At 41.0% G+C, this 27,336-nt stretch overlaps 1 protein-coding gene across 1 annotated transcript in view; it reads right to left on the reverse strand.

Annotated features, from left to right (window-relative positions):
* LOC117462924 (neuropilin-1a-like) overlaps positions 1 to 27,336 on the reverse strand; it is a 101,783-nt gene that overhangs the window by 30,411 nt on the left and 44,036 nt on the right. Inside the window, exons 5-7 of the mRNA XM_034105292.2 lie at positions 22,828 to 22,998; positions 16,942 to 17,108; positions 332 to 487 (exon numbers count right to left, since the gene is read on the reverse strand). Of these exons, the coding sequence (XP_033961183.1) occupies positions 332 to 487; positions 16,942 to 17,108; positions 22,828 to 22,998 (494 nt within the window). The remainder of the gene's footprint in view (positions 1 to 331; positions 488 to 16,941; positions 17,109 to 22,827; positions 22,999 to 27,336) is intronic.

Below are 27,336 nucleotides of genomic sequence, written 5' to 3' on the forward strand. Positions count from 1 at the left end.
AGGGGACTTTAACAGACGTTGAGACCTTGACATGATTTGTCGGATGTACTTGTCTATCAGTACGTCATATTCTCTGCAAGCTATCAATTTATCTCTGCACCAGTGTCACTTCTTAGACAACTCCCAGACTTGTTCCTCAGAATAAATGCATTTTGATGAGACTTTCAGCGCACTCAATTCAGTCAAGGCTCACACGAGAGAGGCTGCCAGAAGCTGTCAGCCTTGGAAAAAACATTGATTTAGCCATCCTCACTTCCTCTCCCCATTGATTAGAATTCAGCGTCCCTCATTAATATTAGATGCACAGCGCAAAGGACTTCATCATTATTACCTTCTGCTTGGAGCCCTCCTTCACGGTGACCCAGTCCTCTCCGTTGGAGCTCAGGTCCACTTTGTACGATCGGACGTAGTAGTGCTTCTTCGTCTCTTTGGAGATCGCTCCCTGTGTGCCGATCGCTGTGACGAATCTTAGGAATCCCATATCCACCTGGCATGAGATAAAAGGAAAGGTAAATACAAATACTATAAACGGATTAAAGGAGAAACACTCAAGGAGGTACTTCTGTACTTCTGGTTCCACCGAGTCACTCAACTAACTTGACAAAAGAGCTAAAAAAATGTAAATAAAATAAAAAACTGTTCAAATATATGTCTAAAACCAACTGAAATATATATCTTAAAGTAGATCAGTTTTAGGAAAATAAAAGTAATGGATATACTGTTGAAATATATATCTAAAAATACTGGTAAACATATATTATATGTATCTAAAATGGAAGGAAAAACATTTTAAATGTATATCTTAAAGGACTGTATACATGGTAATAATATATATCTGCAAATAATAGACAAATAGTTAAAATATAGATCTTAAAGTGATGGTTAAACGACTGGGATATAAAGCTTAAGATAGTGTTTGAACAGGAAACAGGAAACATGTAATTGATAATTGGTTGAAATATAAAGTCATGGATAAACATTTAAATATAGATTTAAAAAGATGGCTTTACAACCAGACGTGGTTTTAACAAACTCAATTTGACTAAAATGACCTCAACATTGGCAACCACCAACTTTGAAATGATTAACGGTGTTAAAATGAATTGTAATTAACTTTGTTTTGGATCGTGGAGGGTAAAGAAGAAGTGCAATTTGTTTTAGAAAATCCAGTTAGACACAGCTAATTAAATACACTTCTATAGTATACAACAACGACTGTCAAAAAGCACGTAGTTGCAGGAAATGAAAGCCTGACGATGTTGAAGTGGTGAATGTAAAAGCCCGGTCTGCTCAAACATGAGGCTGCGTTCTAACTAGACCTAAAAGTGTCAACGCGTGTAACTGCATGAGCTACTTAGTACCAACTTAAAGAGCCACAGCTTTAGCCTAGAAATGCAACACTGTCTTGCACCTTGTTTCACTTCCAGCATGTGGGAGACGAGCGGCTCGGATCGCATTAATTATACCGTGATACGTCAGTAAGTAGACAGTGAAAAATCAGAGCAGCCCGCTGGAGAGCATCCATTGCTAAGACAATCTAGAACAAAACGAAGGCCTTAACAGGAAACTGGAACTAAACTAAAGACACATGCTGTACGTCAGAGTCCTCTCCTCAATCATTCACTATTTAAAGATCCACTTATGCTAAATGCTAAAACAGCTTTTACAGTTAAACCATGTCTGTCATTTTAGCGTCTGCACAGCCTGCAATGTGTTGTTTTCTGATTTAAAATGTACAGTAAGAACAGAAATATCGTATCAGATGTGAATGCTTCTGGACTTTTTGTGATTTCCTTAAATGTCGTTACATTATCAACACAATCTCTCCCGGGACACGGATTGAGCGTGACATGTGATTTAAGTCATGTGTTTAATTCAAGAGTGAGTCAGGGAGAGAGCCTTGAGGCTGCGAGGATGTACAGAAGAGTTTGTGTGTGTGTGTGTGTGTGTGTGTGTGTGTGTGTGTGTGTGTGTGTGTGTGTGTGTGTGTGTGTGTGTGTGTGTGTGTGTGTGTGTGTGTGTGTGTGTGTGTGTGTGTATGTGTGTGTGTGTTTAGAGGTGTGTGAGCTAGAGTAAGTGTGTGGGAGGAAGCTCAGGATCAATTTAACGGTTGTCCTTCTGCATCACTAATGACTAGTGTGTGACCTCTGCGTGTGTGTGTGTGTGTGTGTGTGTGTGTGTGTGTGTGTGTGTGTGTGTGTGTGTGTGTGTGTGTGTGTGTGTGTGTGTGTGTGTGTGTGTGTGTGCGCACGTGCGTGTGCGTGTGTGTGTGTGTAACCCTCTATGTCAGACCAACATATTTGGTGGGGGTAAATGAGGACTTAATACGAACCACTTGACATGAAACAGGGTGAGTTCATCATACGATGTCTTTTCACTCGAAACTCGAAGACTTGAGAGTCAGGTTAATTAAATGTTAGCAGTTTAGGAAATATGCCTCATTTACCAATACTTAAAGTAGAATATTAATTGTTGTATCCATGCTGTGTAGAGGGCAGAGAGGTGCAGGTTAGCCTAGCTTAGCACAAAGCCTGCAATCAAAGGGAAGCTTCTAGAATACCTCTGCCACAAACTAAATTATAAATCCGTGTGGTGGTGAAACTCTTCTTAATGACAAGCCGTTTTCTTCCTGCTTCCAGCGCTAAGCTCGTCTTAACTTTTAGTCCTGGCTGACAAACAGAGATTACACAGTTTTCACACCCTCGTCTGACCCGTGGTGGAACAAAAAACAAACATATTTCACTAAATGTCAGAGGTGAGGGTCAACAAGTCTAAAGGTTAAACCTAAACAAACTCTTAGCAAGCTCCAGCAACAACGAGCTAGCAGGCAAGCTACGGCGGATACACAGCTCCAGCACTAATGCTATTATTAAGCTCATATTATGCTCAAAACACAAAAGTTATATATGGACAAATCAGTTGAAGTAAACTGCTTTGAACAATGTCTCGTCTTCAGTCCAGTGTGTACTCCACTACTTAAACACATGTTAAACGTTTTGGAGAGTTGCAAGTTGCAGAAAAGCTAAACTCAGCTAAAAACAACACTCAAATTACAAGAAGATGGAAACTATGTTCTGGTTTCAAGGTCACACATCTGGAAATTCAGTTGTTTTTAGCATTAGCTTAACTTGTAGCCAGGGACTGGGACTACAAATCAGCCCGGGTCCCTCGACCGGCCCACTTCGGTACCGCCGGCCTACCTCGGTGCCGCAAGTAAATGCCGCTAGTATATGCCACTAGTAGGGGGGGTGCTAGTGACTTATCCGACCGGCCCACCGCGGTACCACTTGTGAATACCGCTAGTAAATACCGCTAGTAAATACCGCTAGTAAATACCGCTAGTAAAATGCGAACGGGGTGGGGTGCTAGTGACTTATTCGACCGGCCCACATCAGTACCGGCCCATCGGGATTCGTCCCGACCGTCCCGATACTCCTTCTGTGTATAGCACAACAACTGGTACACAAATCAATTACGCCTGCAGACCAAAATATTGTGGAACAGGGATTATCTTACAAATGTTTTAATATTGTTTTGTGATAAAGGGCTACTGCTATATGTGTGTTCTGAAGTTATGAAGCACAGCTTCTGGAATCCTCCACAGACCATTTGTATTTTGTTTTTCAGAAAAACAATTTGAGAAATGTGTTCTGCGATCACAAGGGGAAACACGGTCACAGCTTGAAATAACCAGCGTCTCTGTCTCTGACTAATACGTTTTGTCTTGTGCCTGATTGAGTTGGAGTAATTCGCCTGACATCCTAAAAATAGAGATAATTCCACTTTAGTAAACGTCCATTTATGTAATTTAATTAAGTTTTGGTTTAAAACAGATGCCAAAGTAGCAACACAGTGTCACTTGTTTTATGTTTCTTTTCTTAAAATTAAACCAATGAAATCATCCTTGTTTCACCGGCAGTTCAAAGCTATTCGTAAAAGAAGTAACTTCAAGTGAAATTACCGTGGTATTATCTCATCTCGTCTCGTGGCAATACTTTCCCCACTTTCCACTTATGAAATGATGTAAGGGCTAAATTACAGATAACAAGACTTCAGATGGCAGGGACATTTTTATCTCTCTGCGGCAAAGGAGCGTCCAGAAACAAGGCTGCTCTCAAAGCGCACATCAAAGATTAAAAAAAGATTAATAAAAATGATAGTTATCATCAAAGGGAGCAGCGGTGATAACAGAAAGCCTTAGAGGAATCAGCGATTCACATATTCTCCACAGAATTAAGATCATTTCTGTAAAACCATCTACAGTTATCACATTTCTTAAAACCGCCATAAGGCAAAAAAATAAATCCATTTATTTCTGAAACTGTGAATTAAAGGAGGTGAAACTTCCATTTTATTCGACTTCAACTAAACTACTTTGCTTGTTTGTTGAGTTTGGAAATGATCAGTTGCATACTGAAAACACACATTGCTTCAGTGTGAAGGACGCACATATGGTGTGTGATCATCCCGCTGTGATACCGCACATGGGAAGGAACCAGAAGCCATTATTTAACTTCTCCCACTGTTGCTTTTTCAAGAACAGAAGAAGAAAATAGCTTCCCGTGGGTTTGTGTGGGCTCGTGACTGACGGGAGACCTCTGGGAAACGATGTTTTGTGGGATCGTTCGCGGCGTTCCCAGCTGTCTTGTGATCTAATATTCCCACGAGATGCTTCCCCTCAAACGCACTGTATGTTATAAAGACACTGCGTTTGGTATGTTGTGAAATGAAGCGACAAGTTACTTGGTGATTTCTGTTTTTCATGACAGCGTCAAGAGTTATTGAGAAGACTTCCAGTTATGTCAGCTTGGAGCCACTTTCAAATGAGGCGATCACATTTCCTCGGTTGTGTATCTCGTTTAATCAACACATTTTTCTGTCATATATTGATTTATTTGAGGCGGAAATACATAACGATGCTAACTTCCAGTTGCGTATTTGTTTTCAGTGTCTCTCCTGTGACATGTCTCCATGCTTTAATGTTCAAAAAGCTCTTTATTTCTCTCATACTGCCTGCACCTCTTTTCACCCTCTGTCTGAAACCAGAGCCCAGTCTGCTCTGAGGGGCGGGACAAACTCTATTGGGATTTTATCCTTTGCAGAACATATATATGTAACACACCACAACAAAAGTGTAATAGGGCATTGTAAATCCGTCCAGAGCCCTTAAGAGGTGAAGTTCTCCCAAGAAAAAATGCAAATAGGCAAACAAAGATTACAGATACATATTGTTCTTCCATCTTTGACCTCTTAGATTCAACATATCTATGCTATGTGTAGTGTACAACACACCATATTTAATTAAATACATGTACATGACATACCGTACTCCTTTATCGACAGTAACAGTCATAAGATGTGTCCCTTTTCCTGTAAGGGGAGTTGACAATTCTCAGAAATGTGACAAGATAAAGGTGTAATTAAAGAAACCGCCGGACTGCACTGTTGGAGAAAGGCTGAATCGATCGTATGAGTAATTACAATTACTTGAGTAAGAGAAAACATGTATCTGCATCCATTTACATAATCCATTAATCATTGAGGACGCTTTTCTAAGAAGAAAATAACTAATTTACTAGTTCCAGTTTCTTAATGGAGATTAGTTAATGGTTTGTTTGGTCTCGCATCAGTACTGAATATCTCTGGGTGTGCGAGTGAAACAAATTATATATTTTATCATCTTTGCACATGAAGTTGTAAAGGGCATTTTGTGAAACGATTTGCCTTTTATAGACCGACAAATAATGAAAGAAAAAAGTGTTTATAATGGAAATAATCTGAGTCCGAGGTGGATTTTTTCATTTAACTTTAAAAATACAACTGACGCAGAATGGATATAAGTATTTTACAATTAAAAAATGATGCATTTCAGCTGATATTTTGTAAATTCAAGCTGAGAAAATTGGAGAAATTACACTAAAGACTTTCTTCCATTTAAAAAAAGTGCCATAAGAAAGGAACGTTTCCCTTTAATTGTTACTATCGTGCAGATTCAGCGAAATACATACAGGAAGTTGACAATAATAAGCGTTCCACATGCAATATTCAATTTGGAAACATTGAAAGATTTGCTTTTTCTTATACTAACAACTTTCCACACATGTTCACAAGGTGTTGAAATAAAGACTTCATGACTTCTCTCCAGTTTAAACAAACAAAATGTTATATATGTTTTTTCTGTGCTGCCGGTCGAAGCTGCATTCTCCAGACTTCCTCTATCAAAAGACCAAAGCTAATTGCTCTTCCATCTTCTAATTACTCAACACTTGGCAATGAATACTTAAATGCCACAGGAAAATTGTCACACTTAGAGCTTTTTAATGAAGCGAACAAAACGCAGGAAGGGGGACATCATTCAGTCGAGTGTGGCTAAATGGGATTGAAGGGAAAACACCGCTCCGTTCTGCCAAAAACAGGATACTGCTTTAGTGGTGATAGTAAAGAAAGAAAGGAGCTCCGATTACTGAATTCTCATCTGGGGTTTTAGTGTGTACTTGAGAAAGTGCTGCACTCTGGGGACGCAGTGGATTGCAAGTTTTTTAACACAAGCATGAGTTTTTTTGAACTAACTCAAGATGTGACCTTAAATGTGGTTCAATGTCTTACTGTAAGTGTAAATCCCATAAGGTGTCACATGACCTTTAAATGTTCTGGAAAGTTCCTTATTCAGCTTTAGCCTTTATTTTATCTCATGAAGTCCCTGGGTGTTTCTCAATCTTGAGTAAAGCTGCTCCAGAGCCACTATTTCAAGCATACTACGTCATCGAGTGGCGCCAAAGGACTGTTCCAATGTCCAGCATACTTGGAATTCTACCGAGCCCGGCGTACTTCGTAGCGAGAAATTTCGAGGTTGCACATGTGTAGACTCCGCGGTCTTAAAATTCCCACAATGCTTTGCGCACGGACCATCTGTGGCGGAAAATGTAAGGCGGGGCCTCTCATATGACGCACACCTGCACACTTGCTCGCCTGTTCCACTCTTTGTTTTCCGAATGCCAGGAAGTATTCTTGCCTCGCTTCTGAAGCAAGACGCTCGGAAGACATGTGCTACCAAGCAAGCGCACTCGACATTGAGAAACACCCATTATGTGACACACCCTGAACAGTCTGGTGGGTCCTGGTCATGTGGCTTTGTGTTCCCATGACAACATGTCCAAGATGTCCATGTGCCAGGCTAACACATGTGACAGAACTAGATACATTTCAAAAGCTTTTTTTGTTTGTCGCTAAAGGTACAATTCAAGCCATTTAAGAATTAAAATGTCCTTTATTACATTTAACCTGTTGTGGAAACATGTTTTGATCAAATTGATAAGAAACAAAGGAGACAAACATCGCTGTGACACTGATGTCACATCGGGACGTTAACCCTAAACTTTCGCAGTAAACCCGGAGTGACATATATGCACAATTAGATACATGATTACGATCTGCTCAGTTATTTTAGCTGATTCAATTATATTTAGTTAATATATTCTTTATTCTTCAATTCAAAGAATGTTCAAAGTAATTCAAGCCAAAAAATCATCCTCATTACTTAAGTTGTAAATAAAGAGTTATTTCACCATTATGTCACATTTCAGATATTTGACACTAGGGGGGGTTCCTCGTCAGAAATGTGGTGGCAGGGCCGTTTCTAGCTGTTTCGGGGCCCCTTCTCAAACTACAATGGGGGGATTCCGAAGCCTTTCAGATGATCTGTGGAGATGCATCGATCTGTTACACTTTAAGAGGAAAACAGGCTAATTTCACGAAAACCAAGCAATTGAAACTTACAAAAAATGATATTAAAAAGGTAAACAATAAGGCTCCTCTACGTCAATAAATGCAAAAGATGCAGCATTTTCTCAACAATGTTTAATTTACATTTTTCATCTTCCTCAGACGTCACTCATTGGCTGACAGCCCATCGATGATTTGGACTTTATTGATCCCCACAAACACAAGCCATAGCTTTGCTATCATTGCAGTTTAGTTGTGTTTATATCCTACATTTGATTTTTATAATGCTTCACCGAACACAGGAGGGGGCTTGGCTGTCTACAAATAAAGACGGCTAATTTTAATTCCTCCAAATATATTTAGGCTGAACCTGAACTTTCAGCTTGGGGGCCCCCTAGTGGCTGCGGGGGCCCTATGCATCTGCACAGTCCGCCTATAGGAAGAAACGGCCCTGCTAGGTGGTCTATTTAGCCTAAATGATGTTCCCCTTACATTTTCCAAAAGTAAAATGGATCCGGGTTCTTAAGCTTTTCTTTCTTTCATTGTACATGTATAACGACATTAAATTATTATATTCTAAGTGTTTATAGGATTATATAAGCGTAATAATCAAACTTGAATGCTATGTTTTTTTATTGCATCGACTCAGTTGTCTTGTGTCTTATCTGTCGGAGAGAAACCGTTATTTATTTATTTTGTTATCATACATTTTACCTCCTTGTGTCTATTAACCTGATAACATCTTATATTTCGCTGCATGTTCTTCAAATAATCTGTGTGGAATTTCTTGTTGTTTGTTTTTAACTTGTGACGTGTGATTTTGTAAAGCGCTTTGAGCTGCATGTGTTGTATGAAAAGTGCTATAAATAAAGCTTTATTATTTGTATGAAGACGTTGAGTTGATGAAGGCTGATTTCTTCTTTGGAAAAAGGGGTTCTTTGTTTTGTTTAAGAACACAAATGGGGCCTCTTTAAGGAAGCCATCCATGTTTCTATTCCCACACAATTGTTTGTCCAACTACAGGAAGTAGCCACTTAGCACAAACGCAGAACAATAAATCAGGAATCATGTCTGCTTGGTGACATGTATACCTTTAAAAGACGTTAAAGCTCATTGCTACATTTTAAAATAACACCTTTCCATTGATTAAGAAAGTAGGGCTCAGTTTTCTAGACTTTACGTGTATCATGTATTCTTTCTTTTAATGTTTCTTTTATTATCTTTTCTTTTTAATGACTGTTTTTAAATGCCTTTGTCTGAATGTCTTTAATTTCTGTAAAGCACCTTGAATTGCCTTGTGTTGAAAGGTGCAAAATGAATAAACTTGCCTTGCTTTCATTCCCAAAATAACATAATAATTGGACAACTCTGTCTCCTAAAATCAACATGAAACAAAGCTAATTAAAGAGCGAAAACATAATGAATCGTATGGTATTGTTTTGACCTTTGAAGCCCTTCCCAATTCCACCAAACAGTTATCCATGACTCCTTGGCATTGATGAGAAAGAAGACATTTTGTTTTAATGAAATACTTTCTTTTAGTAGCTTCGAGGTCTCCTAGCAAACATCAGACTAATTATATCGGCTTGCTTTTGGGGCTTTTTCTTTGATGCATGAGATAACTCAGATTTCATCCCATTTCTGTCTCATTGCGTAATAAAAGAAGCTTTATGATGAGCCCGACTCTACGCGGCCTCACACGTCCATGCTAGTGAGACTTATTTGTGTTTTTGGGGTGTGATAGTTGACCGAGGCATTCCTCCAGAGGTGCGTTTTGGATCGGAGACCTTTTAATGCTCTCTGGAGGATCTTTTGTCTTTCGGTGTCACCCCCCTTCTCCTTTCTCCGGCTACGTCAACAAACCCCGGTCATACGAGGCCCAAGATGTGTTCTCCAGATGCACGAAGCTGAGCTCTTCCTGGTGCCGTCAAAGAGACCCTGAAGACAAACGTCTATAAATACCTGAAGTCAGGAGGGGAAGGAAACATTTCCTGGGCTTACATCACTTCAATTACAAGTCAATGTGCTGCATTGCGTTATATATCATCATAAATGCACCCAATATGACTCATCATTGCAAACTGTACAGCCTAACTGGATGGTCCTCACTTACTGTGCGTAGGATGCAGCATTGGTTTTTATTAATGTATAAAGCCATTTCAGGAAAGCTTCCACTCTACATATGTGCCAGATCTGCTCCAGTTTGTGACTCTCACAGCCTCAGACCCAGAGCCTGGATACGGGTCCAGGTTGCCGTGCGGACTGAGGCTGGAGAAAGGAGTCTTTTTTATTACGGTCCTTGGTCTTGGAATGACCTTCAATCACGCCTCAAACTGACGGCACTTGTCTCAATAGCATGTTTTAAGTTGAAGTTGTCTGAAGTCCTTACCACCAGCTGCTCTTGCAATAATTTTGATTTGATTTGATATACTTTATTCATCCCCGTGGGGAAATTGTTTCTCTGCATTTGACCCATCCTAGTGTTAGGAGCAGTGGGCTGCCATTTTGAACGGCGCCCGGGGAGCTGTGTGGGGAACGGTGCCTTGCTCAGGGACACCTCGGTAGCACTTGGTCTTGCCGGGACTTGAACTGGTGACCTTCCAGTTGCCAAGCCAAGTCCCTATGGACTTCGCCACCACCGCCCAATAAGTAGTGTACCTTTCGTACTGTCCTAATGTGCTCAATGTAGTGACTGCTTTTTGTCTTTTGTTTTCTTAGTTATGTTCTCTGCATTTTATATGTTTGTGTTCTGTGTAACGTTGCTGCCTTCTGCCGTCAGCTTTGCAAATGAGATTCTATCTCAATGCTTTTATCTGGTTAAATAAAGGTTAAATAAAAATAAACAATAACATTGTCTTCTTGCACTATTTCCATTCGATTTTATTTGTATTTGCTTGCACTATTTGATCTGTTCTATAGAGTGCCACAGTGACGCGTCCTAAAACCCGGAAGTAAGCTGCGCATGGGTTTCTTCGAAAAAGAGCAATGCAATTTCTCCATCGGATTATGGAAAATAGCTCGAAATAAGGTCTGTGGTTGACTCCACATGTCTACCCTACTTTTATAAGTTGTATGTCCACTTTGACCAGTTACATGCAGATAAACCTATTTAACAAACCAAAGGAATCATGTGTCTGTTTGGAGACATTTACACCTTCAGAAGCTGTTTATGCTAATTGCTTGATGTTCAAATGTTTCAATTATTAAGAAAGGGCTCCATTCCAGGTCTTACATCAAAGCACTCAATTACAAGTTAATGTCCTGCATTTTATTTGTATTTACTTGCATTTTTTAATCTGTTTTATTGTGTTGCGCTGTTGGAGGAGCCTGGGACCTGACTTTCATTGACATAACTACAGTACACTGTAACTAATGTACAAATGTACCACGTGCCATGCTGCGAATGGATCTGGCCCTTCCTACATCCAGGACATGGTTGAACCGTACACCCCAGCACGTGCACTCCGCTCTGCATCAGCCAAACGGCTCACTGCACCCTCGCTGCGAGGGGGACCCAAGTTCCCATCAGCAAAAACACGTGGGTTTGCTATCCTGGCTCCAAGATGGTGGAATGAGCTCCCATTGACATCAGGACAGCAGAAAGCTTACACACCTTCCAGCGCAGACTGAAAACTCATCTCTTTCGACTCCACTTCGAGCGATAGAACTATTAACAAAGCACTTATACACTAATAAAGGACTGGCTTACCTAAAGCCAGTTGAGTAGCACTTGAAATACTTGGCTCTATGAAGCCTGATGTACTTTATGATTCTGTTTTCTTCTAGTTTGTATCTTGTTGGTCGAACGCACTTATTGAACGTCGCTTTGGATAAAAGCGTCAGCTAAATGCAATGTGATGACAATAAAACCCTTGGATCTTGAAGCTTGTGTGGAGATGACGCACCGACTCGCTGTTTTGAGCCACATTGGTACAAATTACGATCAAGTAATCTGGTTTGTACATTTGGACCTTCAGAAGCTGTTCATGCTCATTGCTTAATGTTCAAATGACACCTTTCAATTATTAAGAAAGGGCTCCGTTTTCTCTGCTTTCATTCCAAAAACTGAAATACTAATTGTAAAACCCTGTCTCCTAAAACCAACATGTAACCTAGGTAATTAAAGAGCGGGAACTTAACATAGTTAAGTGTCTGCTATTGATAACCACTGAACCCAAACCAATGTTAGCATTTCAAAAGAGAGTTGTTTTACTTTTATGTTTAAGATGAAGTCAGGTTGCTTTAAATGAAACCACTTGAACTTTGATGACCTTTCTCTTTGCGGATATTGATCGATGTATAGGTTTCACATTCTAACTCACATTTAGAGCTCATTAAACTTAAAATGTTTAAAGTCAAATTATATTTCTTCTTGGGCTTTGCAGTGTCTCCAAACTAGGAGAAGCAGCTGTCTTCAAAGTGATTGAGTCTTTCAGTTTGATAGCCGACCATATCAGCTGCTGATGAAACAAGTCACTAAAGTGCAAGAAATGATTTCAGATCAAAACAAAACAACTAGATAACGAGCTCACTGCCTGCCGCCACCGGGTAAGCCTGCCGCCACCGGGTAAGCCTGCCGCCACCGGGTAAGTCTGCCGCCACCGGGTAAGCCTGCCGCCACCGGGTAAGCCTGCCGCCACCGGGTAAGCCTGCCGCCACCGGGTAAGCCTGCCGCCACCGGGTAAGCCTGCCGCCACCGGGTAAGTCTGCCGCCACCGGGTAAGCCTGCCGCCACCGGGTAAGCCTGCCGCCACCGGGTAAGCCTGCCGCCACCGGGTAAGTCTGCCGCCACCGGGTACCACCACCTCTAAGAGACACTGCAAACAGCAGCCTGAGAAAAGCATCAATAAAATATAAATGCCTTTGAAAGAATAATTGAGGTGTGTGCAGTGCAGGAGGCGGGCACGCAAGAATTAACAAAGTCATACTTTTCTACTCAGGGAAGATGAATGGAGCGCCGTAAAGCACGGCCTGCTGTGCGCGTGGAGTGGAAATACAATGGAGAATTCTCTTCACACGAAAAACACCAGTCATAACTCAGAGCAACGGCGCTGGTTCTGAGGCGATAAATCACTGAGGCAGGGGGAGGGTCCGCTGGTTCACAGGAGGAGCTGCCAACAAAGCTTTACTTCAACAACAGAAGAACACACACACACACACACACACACACACACACACACACACACACACACACACACACACACACACACACACACACACACACACACACACACACACACACACACTATATATAGAAGTCTCTCCACACCAAAGTGGACCCGGCTGAGCTTCTGGCCTCATGCGTGAGGAGAAAAAGACCATGTGATCCGATCGAGGAGTGTCGTCAGTATTTATAGTGAGTGTGTCTGCAGGGAAATACACACAGATAGCAGAGAGACACACAGCGATGATAACACCATGCTAAGCTAACTGCATTTTTATATACGATGAGAAATGGGCATCTAATATGTGTGGGTATCTTAAAGGGGCCCTATTATGCTTTTTGGGGTAGTCCCAAAATGTAAGGTTTAAGTACAGTATCTGCATAAAGGCAGTGGTAGTTTCATCTTTGGTAAAGTAAGGACACTGGTGCGGCGTGGAGCATGTCAACAAGGTCCTTAATGTATGTAAGCCTTATTCTGCTTGTTGTGGTGTTCCCTTTCCTGTAGTGTGTTAAATACAGTAAAAGTCGTTGTGCATGTAAATGGTCTGCAAAGGCTAAAATCCCAAAGTTCCCCCAAAAGGAGTTTCTCTCCACACACCCTCTTTTTCTCAGGGCTCAATACAATACAATCCGGCCAAAATTGAAGGTTTATTTACAGTATCTGCGTGAAAAAAAGCAGATAGTAAGGACACCGACACTTGGAGCATGTCAACAAGGCATGTGAAATACTGTCAATGCTACAGTATGGCTGATTTAGAAAACAATGTTAGCCTTCTGTAAGCAAGAGTATAAGCTTGTGAGCGATTGGACACAATAAACAGAAAAGGGACATTGAGTTCAGAGGGAAGCTTAAATGTTGGTAGGGATATTTAAGATGTCCTGTAAGTTCAATACGAGATGGTTTAATATGTTAATATGTGTCAGAGAAACCTCATGTAGTACTAACGGTAAAACAAATATGTTATTTCTTGTTTAATTCCCACAACTTTGACCTCTCTAAATCGGAATATCGGCAAATCACTTTAAATAGAATTAAAAAACAACATTTTAAATACATATCATTCTTCCGCTCTGTGAACCCATTATCTCTATAAAGCACTGTGCTTCATATCATCGCCTCCCAGAGCGCTCAGCTGTGGTCCGGTAGCTAAAAGAAGTCCCCAGACAGACAATAGAGAGCCAATACTACTAATCCGGCACGGCGGCTGACTTCCTGTCGACTTCCTGTTGTCACCCACACAGGAAGGAAGTGAGGGTCTTTGTGAGGCTTCCTCTATGAGTTCCTGTCCGGGACAATGGGAGCGTTTTTGGACTCAAGCCGCACCTTAAGGGTCCAACTCAGGGGTGTCCAAACTACTACCTTGAATAGTCCCTCAGCAAATTAAAAAAGTTAAATGAAATACGGCCCACAAATGAAACTTGTGCTTGTCTTATATTGTACTTCTTAACTATAAATGTATACATATATGACACAGTAGTATTCATGTGTTACTAAGATCACTGTTCAAATAACTTCAGTCAATTAAAGTTGGACAATGTTTCTAACTAGTTGATAAGAAAAAAGCCCAATGACTTATTTACATAACAAGCTTGAAATACACTCTTCCTATTTCTCCTTATTATAATCAATCTGAGGGACACTCACAAGCATCCTTTACCTACATTTGATTCATTTTGCTAACTTATAACTGAACTTAAGCGGCGATATACCTGAACTCTAGTGAGCGGCCCAGCCCTTCGTATATATTTTTCTCTCTGAGGCCCTCGGTGAAAAAGGTTTGGACACCCCTGATCTAACTAGAGCTAGTTTTCTTAGGTCCAAACTATGCGAGGAAAAGCACACGCTCCTTGTTTACAAAGCCTAATTGTAAGTGAAGTGTCCTCCTGTTGGATGATATAATAAGCCGAACGTGACTCTTCTTCAGTGGTGTTCAAAAGCGCAGGGAAAAATGTTCACTTTGTAGATCTGTGCCAAACATTCTCGACTTATCTTGAGGACCGAGGGTGTTTCTCAATGTCGAGGAAGGCTGCTCCAGAGCCACTATTTCAAGCATACTATGTCATCGAGTGCCGCCGAAGGACTGTTCCAATGTCCAGCATACTTTGAATTCTACCGAGGCAGGCGTACTTCGTAGCGAGACATTTCGAGGCTGCACATGTGTATCCTCCGCGGTCTTAAAATCCCCACAATGCTTTGCGCACGGACCAATTTCCAAATCTTTGGCGGAAATCGTAGTCCTTTTAAGGCGGGGCCTCGCATATGAAGCGCACCTGTTAGCCTGTTCCACCATTCTTCGTTTTCCGAGGCTAGGAAGGATTCTTGCCTCGCTTCTGAAGCAAGTGACTCGGAAGACGTGTGCTACCAAGCAAGCGTCCTCGACATTGAGAAACACCCCCCGAGTGTGTCCTCAGTTTGCTTTCCTTTCCTTTTTTTAAGATGAAGTAATTTCTGCCTATTGTCATAAAGACTTATATTTGAATGCCTAAATGTAAGATCTACATACCTTAATTTAGTTTATACCCAATGTAGAGGCAAAATCATAAACCGACAACTGCCACTGACGCACTCGATAGCAAATCTTACGCGGGAAAATAACCAATATCCAGGCAAGTAGTTTACTCCAATTATCCAACATTACAATGACAATGGTTTTCCCTGTCGTGCCCTTTTTGCCTCCTTTTTGCATCTGGTGCCCTAATCCCACCACTACCTGTCTCCAAAATATACATAATCACCAGGTTCCCAAAATAAAAACATATACAAATACTTAAATAATTGCACTAAATATATGAAACATCTACAACGAACGAAAACAGCAAGAAAGTAAATGTTTCTTTCAAGTAGCTACAAACTAGGGCAACAAAAACCCTTCACGACATTAATTGAACAGCTCACGCACGAGCGCTGAAACTACTGGAGCTGGAGAGAAAGCCACAGGCAAGTGTTAGCAAAACTACATTTACTTTTTCACCCCAAAGCTCTCTCTCTCAAAATATCCATGATTATGAACTGACATCTTAAACAATCGCTTCTCTATTTCAAAATGTGTTGTCTAAGTACTTGAATGACAATGAATCTGAAAACTCTCGGTGAGTGCAGGATGCCCCGTCAGATTTTACAATGAAGACAAGAAATGTCAACTGAGCTGAAGGGGCGGATATCAATAAATAATGCACAACGGGTTATTTTTTGCCCCAATACCAGGCAGAGAAAGCGGTACAAATGAGTGAACAATATTCAGCCCAGATGTAAGCAGGATCTCGGCGGTACCGTCAAGTTCAAACCGAGGAAACAGCGCTTCTCCATGAATGAGCAGGCGTACATTTTGACATCAGACTCGAAAATGAGGAACATGTTGACATAGTTTCACTCAAGAATCCCGAACAAAAAGGGATCCCTCGTCTGGGCTCATTCGCACCCTTTAAGTGCATTTATTTATTTATTTGTATTATACTATTTTGTATGTTCTCTCCCACGATGACTATAAGTATGGTATTCCTGTCATGCTATGTTTTTTCTTTATTATTTCTGGTTGGCAGTTCAGTTTGTCTTCTCCATCCCTCCCTCCATCTATCTCTCCCTTCTCTGCCCTGACCTTTCCCCCCTGCCCCAAATGGACCTGCCCCCCCCCCACACACACACACACATATAACCTTCCCTGATCCAGCACCAGTCACTTTTTCTACTCATCTCGCACTAATGTCACATTCATGTTTCTGTTGATTGTGTTTTTTAGTTTTGAATATATGTATTACCTGGTGCTTATTACTACTCATTACTTCGTTGTTATACCCCTTTTATCCAGGCCCTTTTTGTATCTTGTTATATATGTCACACTGTGGGACTGCGAGAAACGGTATTTCGAATTGTCTGTAGGCTATGTATAACACGTGGAATTCTTGCCAATAAAGTTGACTTTGACTTTGAAAAGGGAAGCATGATTTCCACCCCAAAGACGTCTGTACTATTGCCTACACTTGTATGCTTCTTCTCAAATAAAAATATTCGGGAAAAAGGGATCGCTCGACTTCTAAAAGAGCCGAATGTCACTGACCTGCACCCACTCCCTGACGGTGTCATCAGAGGGCGTCCAGCCGTTCTCCTCGTAGTTCAGCCGCGAGCGTTCGGGGGACCAGTTGGAGTTATACTGCGACGAGGCGCTGATCTGCTCCGAGGTGATCTCCCCCGACTCCATGCCCAGCGGCTCCATGCAGGCGAAGTCTGCCACAGACAGAAGAAGTCCATTAACAACGAGTACAGCGAGAGGGTCCTAAAAGGGATATCTTAAATATATTTTTGCAGAACCACTGACTCTATGTGATGGCTAGAGCAGCCGTTCCCAACCTGAAATACATTTGCAAAACATTATGATTTGTGTGGAAACATTTTCACTATTAAGATTTCTTTTTTATTTGAAACTCCTTTCCGTTCTCTTTCTTAATCCTCCTTAGCAACGGTCATTACAGTCCTTGACAGCGGTCTCTACTACTGGATTACGTGTCACATGTTCTGAATCGACCTATCAGAACTTTATTTAGCCTCCGTGTTGTAAGTGGGCCCTGAGAGGAAACAGGTTGGGAACCGCTGGGCTAGAAAATATGGGTTGAAAAAATATCTTATATATTTCATTGAATTTCTATTTTTAGTATCAGTGTGGAACAAGGAACAACTCGTTGAAATCAAGTGATCCTGTAAATGGGGATTAATAAGGTGGTCTTCTTGTGTCTTGAAATACCAGAAATACTTTTAAAATGAAATTCCGTAGCACAAAATAGGGGGAAGTCAGTCCACTATATCACAAGCTATGAATATACTGTTGTTATTATTCCAAATGCGCATAAACTATCGGATCATAAAGGGAATTGTTTATCATCAGAATCATATGAAACTACGTGTTTAATGAGATTAAATCATTTTATTTCACGCATCATTAGATGAGCTAAATGTTGGTATTTTGCTCTCCACGTTGCGATTGCTAATGGCTGATGACAACATTAAAGTGACTCTGAGGGACACCTCTCAAACGACAGTCATAAATCTGTTTTGTCTCAGACTCAGGCAGAAAGACAAGCGAGCATTGTGACCGGAGAGTCACCCAGACACTGTGCAGTCTCTGTCCGGCTCCCTGCAGGGCGGGCGCTCATAAAGGAGTCAAGCTGCTCCTTGGGTGGTACTAAAACACACTGTGTGGTGACGCAGCACCCTACAGGCCTTAAAGCGTCCATACATTCACACAAGTTCTCAACATGCAGATGTTTGGATTTAAAACCAACTTAAAAAACAGCTAATTCTGTCACTTTCATTTAAAAAACAACAAACTGATGAATGGCTGTTATTATGACAAACTAATAACTGGACTGAACTCTCACTGTACATTTATATTCAATTTAATATTGAATAATCAATTTCCTGCACAATAATATCCTGCATTATATTTGTTAGTGGAAATGTGTATTTCCACATGTATATATTCCTCATGTAATGTATGTATATATTTTAAACTGTTTACTTCTTGTGTCTTAATTTCTCTTATGTACATTGCCTTGTTTTTTATGCTGCTGCAACGCAAAATTCCCAAATTGGGATCAATGAAACACCTACCTACCTACCTACCTACCTACCTACCTACCTACCTACCTACCTACCTACCTACCTACCTACCTACCTACCTACCTACCTACTACCTACCTACCTACCCACCTACCCACCTACCTACCTACCTACCTACCTACCTACCTACCTACCTACCTACCACCTACCACCTACCCACCTACCTACCTACTACCTACCTACCTACCTACCTACCTACCTACCTACCTACCTACCTACCTACCTACCTACCTACCCACCTACCCACCTACCTACCCACCTACCCTACCTACCTACCTACCTACCTACCAACCAACCAACCAACCAACCAACCAACCTACCTACCTACCTACCTACCAACCAACCTACCAACCAACCAACCAACCTACCTACCATCCATCCATCCATCCAATAATATCTATCTATCTAATAATATCTATCCATCTATCTATCTATGTAGTTCCAGTAATCCAAGATTCGATTTACAGATAGAAAATAAGCTTGACTCGGACAAGATACGTCTTAGGATAGTTTGCTTGACTCTTTACTTCAACAAAAAGGTATCAAATACAAACACGTATTTCCTCAGGTCAAAAACGATGTTGCTCTGTGCTTCTTTCTCCTTCTCACACACACATATAACGTCTCGTAATCACGTACAGCTGCGGTCGTCTATGCCGTCAATTTCACACGGCTGGTTCAAATAAATGATATGATAGCACTAATAACAAAATATTATAATATTCAAATATACATTTTAACATATGGCTCCTACAATCTATCTAACTATCTATCTATCTAGTTGTTGTTTCAAAGGTGATGGATAAAGAGTCAGAATAACAAAGAATATGTTGTTGTCAAAATAACTTTGAGGCAATCACATCAGCTTCTCAGACCCTAGATTACAATCTGATTGTTTCCTGTTTTCTTTCCGGACAAAGACCCACGCTGAAACCAAATCAATGTACGATGCTATTAGATCAAACAAAAACACTGAATCTTCACATTAGAAAAGATGGATGAAGATATTTGTTACTTGATTAACGACTTTAAGGGATTATCCGATTATTAAAAATAGTTGTGAATTAATTTCCTGTGGATCAACTAATTATTTTAGCTTAGGCAGGATGTTTTTATTATGTCTGTACACACACACACACACACACACACACACACACACACACACACACACACACACACACACACACACACACACACACACACACACACACACACACACACACACACACACACACACACACACACATCATTCCACGTCCGAAAAATAAATAAGGGAAAACGTTTGCAACATTATAAGCGAATGCAGGACTTTAATACTTATCAGTTCAGAAATCAATCAATTCAGAGCGTTCTCATTGCCTTAGCCTCCAACCTAGACACATTTATTTGGCTCTTTCCTAATTTCCATTCATGAGACAACCCTCAAAGTCTCCCTCACAGCAGGCTAGGGAACAAACCTCCACCTCTCCATCCCAAAAGACAGAAAGGACATGAAAGAAAGACGCCCCGCTGATCGTTCAGCTGATCAAAGGCCTGCTGGCTGGAGGCCTTTTCTAAAGGTGATGGCCCCGAGGCACAGCAAGAGAAACCATAAATCCACTGCAGGATGGCAGGGTTTGATTCTTCAGAGGCTGTTAGCAGAGATCCTGCTTCAATGGGAGTTCTTTCTGAGAAGCTCAAGGGGATGAAGACCCAGCTTGGGATATACGTTTTCCGACCGTCTTTGTCAGATTAAGGCTACCCCTCCATAAAGACCAACCATCGTGTTTCTAATGTATTACATGAGATGGATTTAGTTTTTAACACTAGCATAAAGCAACAGGGGTTTCATACATTGTATTTAGTATTAAAGTTGGTGTGGTCAATGAGGACATTTCAATTCAAACACAGAACCCTCCTATTGTCTTCGTTTCCCCCCCTACTTTGGTGTTCGCGGACCGGTCCTGTTTTAACTGCTATTACATGAACACAAAAACCATTAATCATCACCACATTTCACTTCACACCCTTTCAAACTGTACATATTGTGTCAGACTGCTGGTACACATGAAGAACTGCAGTCAATATACAAAGAACAGACACTGAACATGTACTGCGTGCCAGGTGTGATCCATGTGGGGGGATGGGCACATAAGAGCGGGAAATGTATCAAATTGTTCTGTGTGTGTGTGTGTGTGTGTGTGTGTGTGTGTGTGTGTGTGTGTGTGTGTGTGTGTTGTGTGTGTGTGTGTGTGTGTGTGTGTGTGTGTGTGTGTGTGTGTGTGTGTTGTGTGTGTGTGTGTGTGTGTGTGTGTGTGTGTGTGTGTGTGTGTGTTTTATCTGATCCGGATGGTTACTAATTCCTTTTCTTTATGGCGGTCACTTTTGAGCGGGAAAACCACGGGTGTTACAAAGTTGACTAACTCATCCAAAATGCAATGAAAGCGTGATCAGCCTTTGTAGTTCAAATGTCTCCTCTGAAGGATGTCATGAAGCCTGAATGCAATCGAATGTAAAACAAAAAAGTTATGATTGATGAAAGTCGTAAATCGGTCAGATTTGACCCGAAGACAACATCAGGGTTAAGAGGTTAAAAACGGCTTTACATTACGCACCTGAAACAAAGTCTTCTCTGTCAACATTTTAGTTTCTTATTTGATGGATATTTGAACCAGTCAACATGGAAAACACTCCATATGCTGATGAATATCATTTGATCATTGAAAGCTCTACTCCAGGAGGTGATATACATTTCTCAATAACGGGATATTATCGAAGCCGTTTGTGTCGTTTTTGACCATTTTCAAATCCCGTGCACCTCGTCTATTAGAATAATTCACTGGAGACAAAGTGAGAACAAAGATTTACGGAGCTTCAGCGACCAATGTGTGCAGTTCTAAATAGTCAGATATCATCCTGACTCAAACTCAACATATAAACAAATCAACTGACTTTAAGTTGTTAAATATCAATTTACAGAAGCCAAACTAGAGGCTTTACGTTCATTTCTCCCAAGGCGCTCATGTTAGGCATCAAGGGACCTTACGTAAACTCACCTTTCTTCACACACTCACATTCCTAAGCAGGGGCGAGTGGGGTTGAGGCTAAGAGGGCACGCACCATACGGATAACATAACTTAACTCCCTACAGGCCTTCCTGCAACGTAAACCGATAAACCACAGTCCCTTTTTAAGAGCACATGTGGACCAGAACAAACACAACGCTAGAATAAGATATCTATCCATCACCAAGCATGAGAAAGTCTTTATGATGCCTTCCCCGTGTGTGACTGTTCAGAAGAGTTCAAAGGAGGTGGAATTAGAAGCAGTTTTTATCCCAACTGCTACTGCTATGTGATAAGACTACATGTACACTGTTGTGTGGAAATGCAGAGGATTAACTTTACACATATTGAGATGAACTGTGACAGAAAGGAAGAATACATGAAACTGCTAAGTGGTACAAATAGTGGTTTTGAGTCAATTTGTTGAAATATAGCGTAAAGTAAACGGACTCGAGACCGTTATAATTGCCAAACCAAATGTGAGGATTTGAATGTTTTCAAGGTTTCACGATTGATAATTTAACATAATATTTAGAATGGGTCGGACATCACGTCTTCCTCTTGCTTTAAATCAGAATCAAAACAACTCGCAGCTGATTACATGTGTGAAAAAATGGCTTTAAAATGCATACCAGCTGTTGCTAAGGGCATTATTTCATACTGTAAAAGGCAAAAAGACATAATATTTTACTATATTTGTATTATTTTTAATATTTTTCTCGTTCTCCATCTGTGTTTTTTATTTTTGTTGTACTTTTATTTACAGTATGCACCGCGACACCAAGTCAAATTCCTCGTATGTGTAAACCTACCTGGTTATAAACCTGATTCTGATTCTGAAGAAGTAAAAAAAAGGCTTTAAAACCCATACCAACTGTTGCTAAGGGCATTATTTCATACTGTAAAAGGCATAAAAAGGCATAATATTTGACTATATTTGTATTATTTTTAATATTTTTCTCGTTCTCCATCTGTGTTTTTTTATTTTTGTTGTACTTTTATGTACAGTATGCACCGCGACACCAAGTCAAATTCCTCGTATGTGTAGACCTACCTGGTTATAAACCTGATTCTGATTCTGATGTTGAAGAAGTAAAAAAAAGGCTTTAAAATGCATACCAGCTGTTGCTAAGGGCATTATCTCATACTGTAAACGGCAAATAAGACATCAAGGAGATGAGCCCTGGTCCTTTCTAATGCCAGCTGACATGTATACCCTCCCCATCACTCCCCCCCCCACCCTTCAAATCCTCTTCCTCATCATCACTCTTCCTCCAGATGCTCACCCTCGTCTTCGTGTCCCGGGGGGAGGATCCTCTCTCGGATGGTGTAGTTGGCGGAGAACCCCTCTCTGGCGATGGCGTTGTCCGTGGTGATGGTCATGGACAGGATGCCGGTGTACGAGATCACACGGCCCGGGGACGTCGGGCCACAATAACGGCCAATATGGGGACCAACTGAGGGAGGAAGAGGAGGAGGAAGAGGAGGAGGAGGAGGGAGAGTGGGGTAAACACGAGAGACAATGGGGGGGGGAAGATGGAGAAGGGGAGTTGAGAAAAAAAGGAGATTGTCAGCTCATCACTCAACAACTGCAGAGGGCTTTTATTATTCACTTTGTCCCTTTCGAAGTCAAAGGCAACTTTATTGTCAATCTTTCAGTTTGTGTGTACAGACAGAGAGATGGAAATACCGTTTCCCACAATCCCGAGGAATACAAAATACAAATATATATAGAAATGTATACATTTAAACATACCTATATCAACAGACACATTTATACATAATGTTACTTTAATATTAAGACATTCTGCCCTCACTGGAAATGTTCCGTGACTCAGAGGAAGAACACACCAGCTTGACACGTGTTTGTTCTAAATCTGTCGACACCAAACTGAAGTCTAAAATAACCCCAATTGAGATGAAAACCTCAACACAATGAGCAGCTGCACCGTCTCGCCTCTCAGGACCGAGGAGACACCTTCCACACAGGAATAAAAGGTGTCGATGGCAGGGAGCAGGAACATTGATTTCCGCAGCATATTGCTTTGACACTTATATTCACACACTATATAAACTGTATAACATCTAGTCAGCAAGGAATACACGTCAAGAGAGGGAGGGGTGTTAAAACCTGGGTGCTTTGTCGTCCTGTTCGCGCTCACATCCACAACATTTAGTCCAGGTTGTGAATACAGTTCGACATCCAGACTTCTTGCAAAGGAATAACTGACGTACAATTCAATGATATCGTCTATTTCCTTATGATAATTGTGTACAACAAAGATACTTAGCTGCTGTGCTTTGACTAATCAGTAGGATTATGTTTATGAGGTACGGTTTAAAGCAGGTGTATTCGCCAATCTGTGATGGATTACATTTTGATGTAGTCGTATCTGTGTTAGTGTGAAATATACTCGCCGTAAGGCCGACTGTTGGAGATACAATCAGCTATATAATGAAAAAATCCTTCAAGCAACGTGGCGGCATTTACATTAATTCAGGAAATTGTAAATCTGAAAAATATGAGATAAAGAAACAGAAATAGCTTTCTGAAGGTTTCTCAGTGATGCGTTTTTAAAGCGTTGCGATTTGAGGTATGCAATGACTGGAAAACACTATTTTAATATATACTGTAAATCACCACATTTAGAAAAAACCAAAGAAACATTTAAAAACGTTCCATTTAGGATATTACATTTTTTAATGATGTTACTTTTTTTTTTTTTTCTAGAGAAACGTACATAATTCCATTATTTGAAAAGGATTAAATATAACATATTCAGCCTTTGATGTCTTTTTCTCTGAGTCCATCCCACCAGGAGAAATGCTTTTGGAGAAGAGGTGTTTGTGTTTGATGGGATGAAAAAACTACATCCTGGTCTTCACCCCGCCGCAGAGATGCTTTGTTATCACACTGACACACATGTTCCCTCACACACACACACACACACACACACACACACACACACACACACACACACACACACACACACACACACACGCACGCACGCACGCACGCACAGATCATCTGACAGGAGAAGCCCTGGCATGTCATGTATGCTGGCGCAGCTTTAAAGTGCGTGTCACTGTCTGTATACCTGTGCCAGTCTTCCCTCATGTTCCCATGCCAGTCTCCTCCCTGGCAGCGATCAGGCAAAGCTTTGGGCACAGCGGAGAGTATTGTGGGCATCCTGGCAGCGCACTCAGGCTGTCCAAGGTATGCAGCTCTCCCTATTATCTGCACACTGTCCGGCTAATTAGACAACAATGGAAGCTGAGAAACCCATACGAGGGGAGGGGAGTGAACAGAGGGGTTCGAACAGGATGCGTGCAGAGGGACGATTTTCTTACAAATGTGGTGAGGAAACAATGAGCAAGCTGTGAAGGAGTCTCTCTCAGTACTTCCTGCCTCCATGCGTTTCAAGTAAAACACAATAGCTAACAATGAGTATAATCTACTGCATGCTCAAGTATGTTACTCATTTCCCCCCAAAGGTTCTGGTCCAGGGATTCAAAGGTGTTATTGTCTTACGCACAAAGCTTCAGTGAAGAAATGCCAATGGAATTATTCTGACCTGAGCTCCTGCAACATATAGAATAAAATACAAAAATACAAAATAAAAAGTAGTGCAAAAAGTCTATATACATGTGAATAGAATATGTACACGAACAGATATGAAATACAAACATTTAAATTAAGACACAATTAAAAACGGTGTATTGCGGCGATAACTATTTATATAAATGAGTATATTGCAGAACATCAAACTGATATTTACCGTCAGTATTGGTCCGATACGAAGACGCGATATAAAATATAAGACAAGGGAAACAAATCAGATATCCTATTCAATCTGTTATCAATTGTCATGAGGGCTGCTTTGAGTGTTGAGTTGTATTCAGAATGTGTACAAGTAATTATAACACACAATTGCATTTTATTTTGAATGCTCGAATGTGACGTGACGAATCAAAAGGGCCGAGTAATGTTGTGGGATTTGTTTTTCTACCTTTAGGGGAGTCGAATATTTGTTTTACAGTTTGAACCTCGTGTTTCTTGGAGGGAAAATTACGTTATCGTCCAGTAGTTACATGTTTGTGATCTTTACACGGGGAGCATAAGGTAAGAACAGTAAAATTAGTAGGTTCAACTGAAATGGCAACAAGCTAACAACTAATGAGCAGCAAGGGTTACATTCAGGGGCGGACTGGGACTACAAACTTCGGTATCGCCGGCCCACCTCGGTACCGCAACTAATTACCGCTAGTAAATTGCCAAAGGGGGGGGGGAGGGGTGGTGCTAGTGAGTTATCCGACCGGCCCACCTTGGTGCCGCAAGTAAATATCGCTTATGAATTGTCGACGGGGGGGGGGGGGGGGATTTGTCCCGAACGTCCCGATGGCAAGTCCGCCCCTGGTTACATTTCGGTGGCATTGACATTAGCCTTCAGGACTACAATCTGTTTCAGGTGGTTTTAAAGACATAGAATTGGTGGTAAATTGTATAAAGGCTTCATTGTTGTATTGTTGAGTGAAAGCACGTTGAGTGGAAACCATTTAAAATCTCCTATATCAACACCAAGTAGTCAGAAGGTTAACATGCTGGAGTTTGCATTTCATTATGAAAATACAAGTCCTTTAAAATGTATTTCCCGAAACAGCCTTTTGTAAAGCACTCAAGATTTCTGAAGACGCCTGGGTCTCTCATGCTGTGATGGCATTTCCTCAAAAGTGTAAATATATTCTCGAGTTGCTGATATATGCCTCCCAAAAATAAATGTGAACACACACATCCCTTCCTGCTCTTTCCTCTTCTTCATCCCATATCTTCGTCTTGTCTTATCTATTTCCCCCGTTGCTCTGCTTCGCCTCCATCTCTCAATCCGAGCTCTTCCCACCTGCAGGGAAGCCACATCTCCTTTGTTCTCCTCCCTTGTTCTGTTCTCTCAACATCTGCAGGGGGAAGCCATCTCGAGCTTCTCCTCCTCGTCTCTCTCACAGCTCCCCATATTTATCTTCTGCATCTGCGTCCCATTCCCCCTGTTCCCACCCGACACCTGAGGAGGAGACGCCCCGCTGTTTTCTCCTCATATTTCTGTCTGACATCTTACATTTGATCTCACTGCTCTATCTATAGGGAGAGCATTAGTCTTATAGCTGTTTTAGTGTTCAGTTCCTAAGCCATAACATTGTGTTTCTGAAACAGAGGCCCAAGGCATTGACTTAGCAGTTCATACAATGCCCTCAGAAATAAGCATCGTAACAAGCAAAGATGTCCATAATGCACGTTTGAGATGTTATAGGGGTCATAGCTCCAAAATGCTTCTCAACTTGAAGATTATTTTCAAAGATTATGCTTTTTTGGGTATTATGGACATTTTAGCAAGCAGAAATGTCCATAATACACGTTGTTATTGATTGTTTTGACGTGTGTCGGTTCTTAGAAAGGGGTTATAGCTCCTAAAATGCTTCTCAACTAGAAGATTATTTGCAAAGATTATGCTTTTGTGTGTGGTGCAATGCGTTTTCCATGATAACAATCTTGCATGCAGATTTTTACGTAAATTAAACCGGTGAAAGCACTTAATATTTTCAGTTTTAGCATATCATGTTGACGCCAGATTTGCTATCTTTTCTCATCTCATCTTTTATTTATACAGTAAATCATGAACCAGATGTTGAATGAGTAAAGACTTTAATTCTGAAGATATGTAATAGAATAGAATGGGAGGGATGACACCCTCTGTAATGGTCACACATGCAGAGCACACAGTGACATGTGTTCTCTGCACTTA

The sequence above is a fragment of the Pseudochaenichthys georgianus genome, chromosome 17 (genome assembly GCF_902827115.2).
Source record: "Pseudochaenichthys georgianus chromosome 17, fPseGeo1.2, whole genome shotgun sequence".
Classification (NCBI taxonomy): Eukaryota; Metazoa; Chordata; class Actinopteri; order Perciformes; family Channichthyidae; genus Pseudochaenichthys; species Pseudochaenichthys georgianus.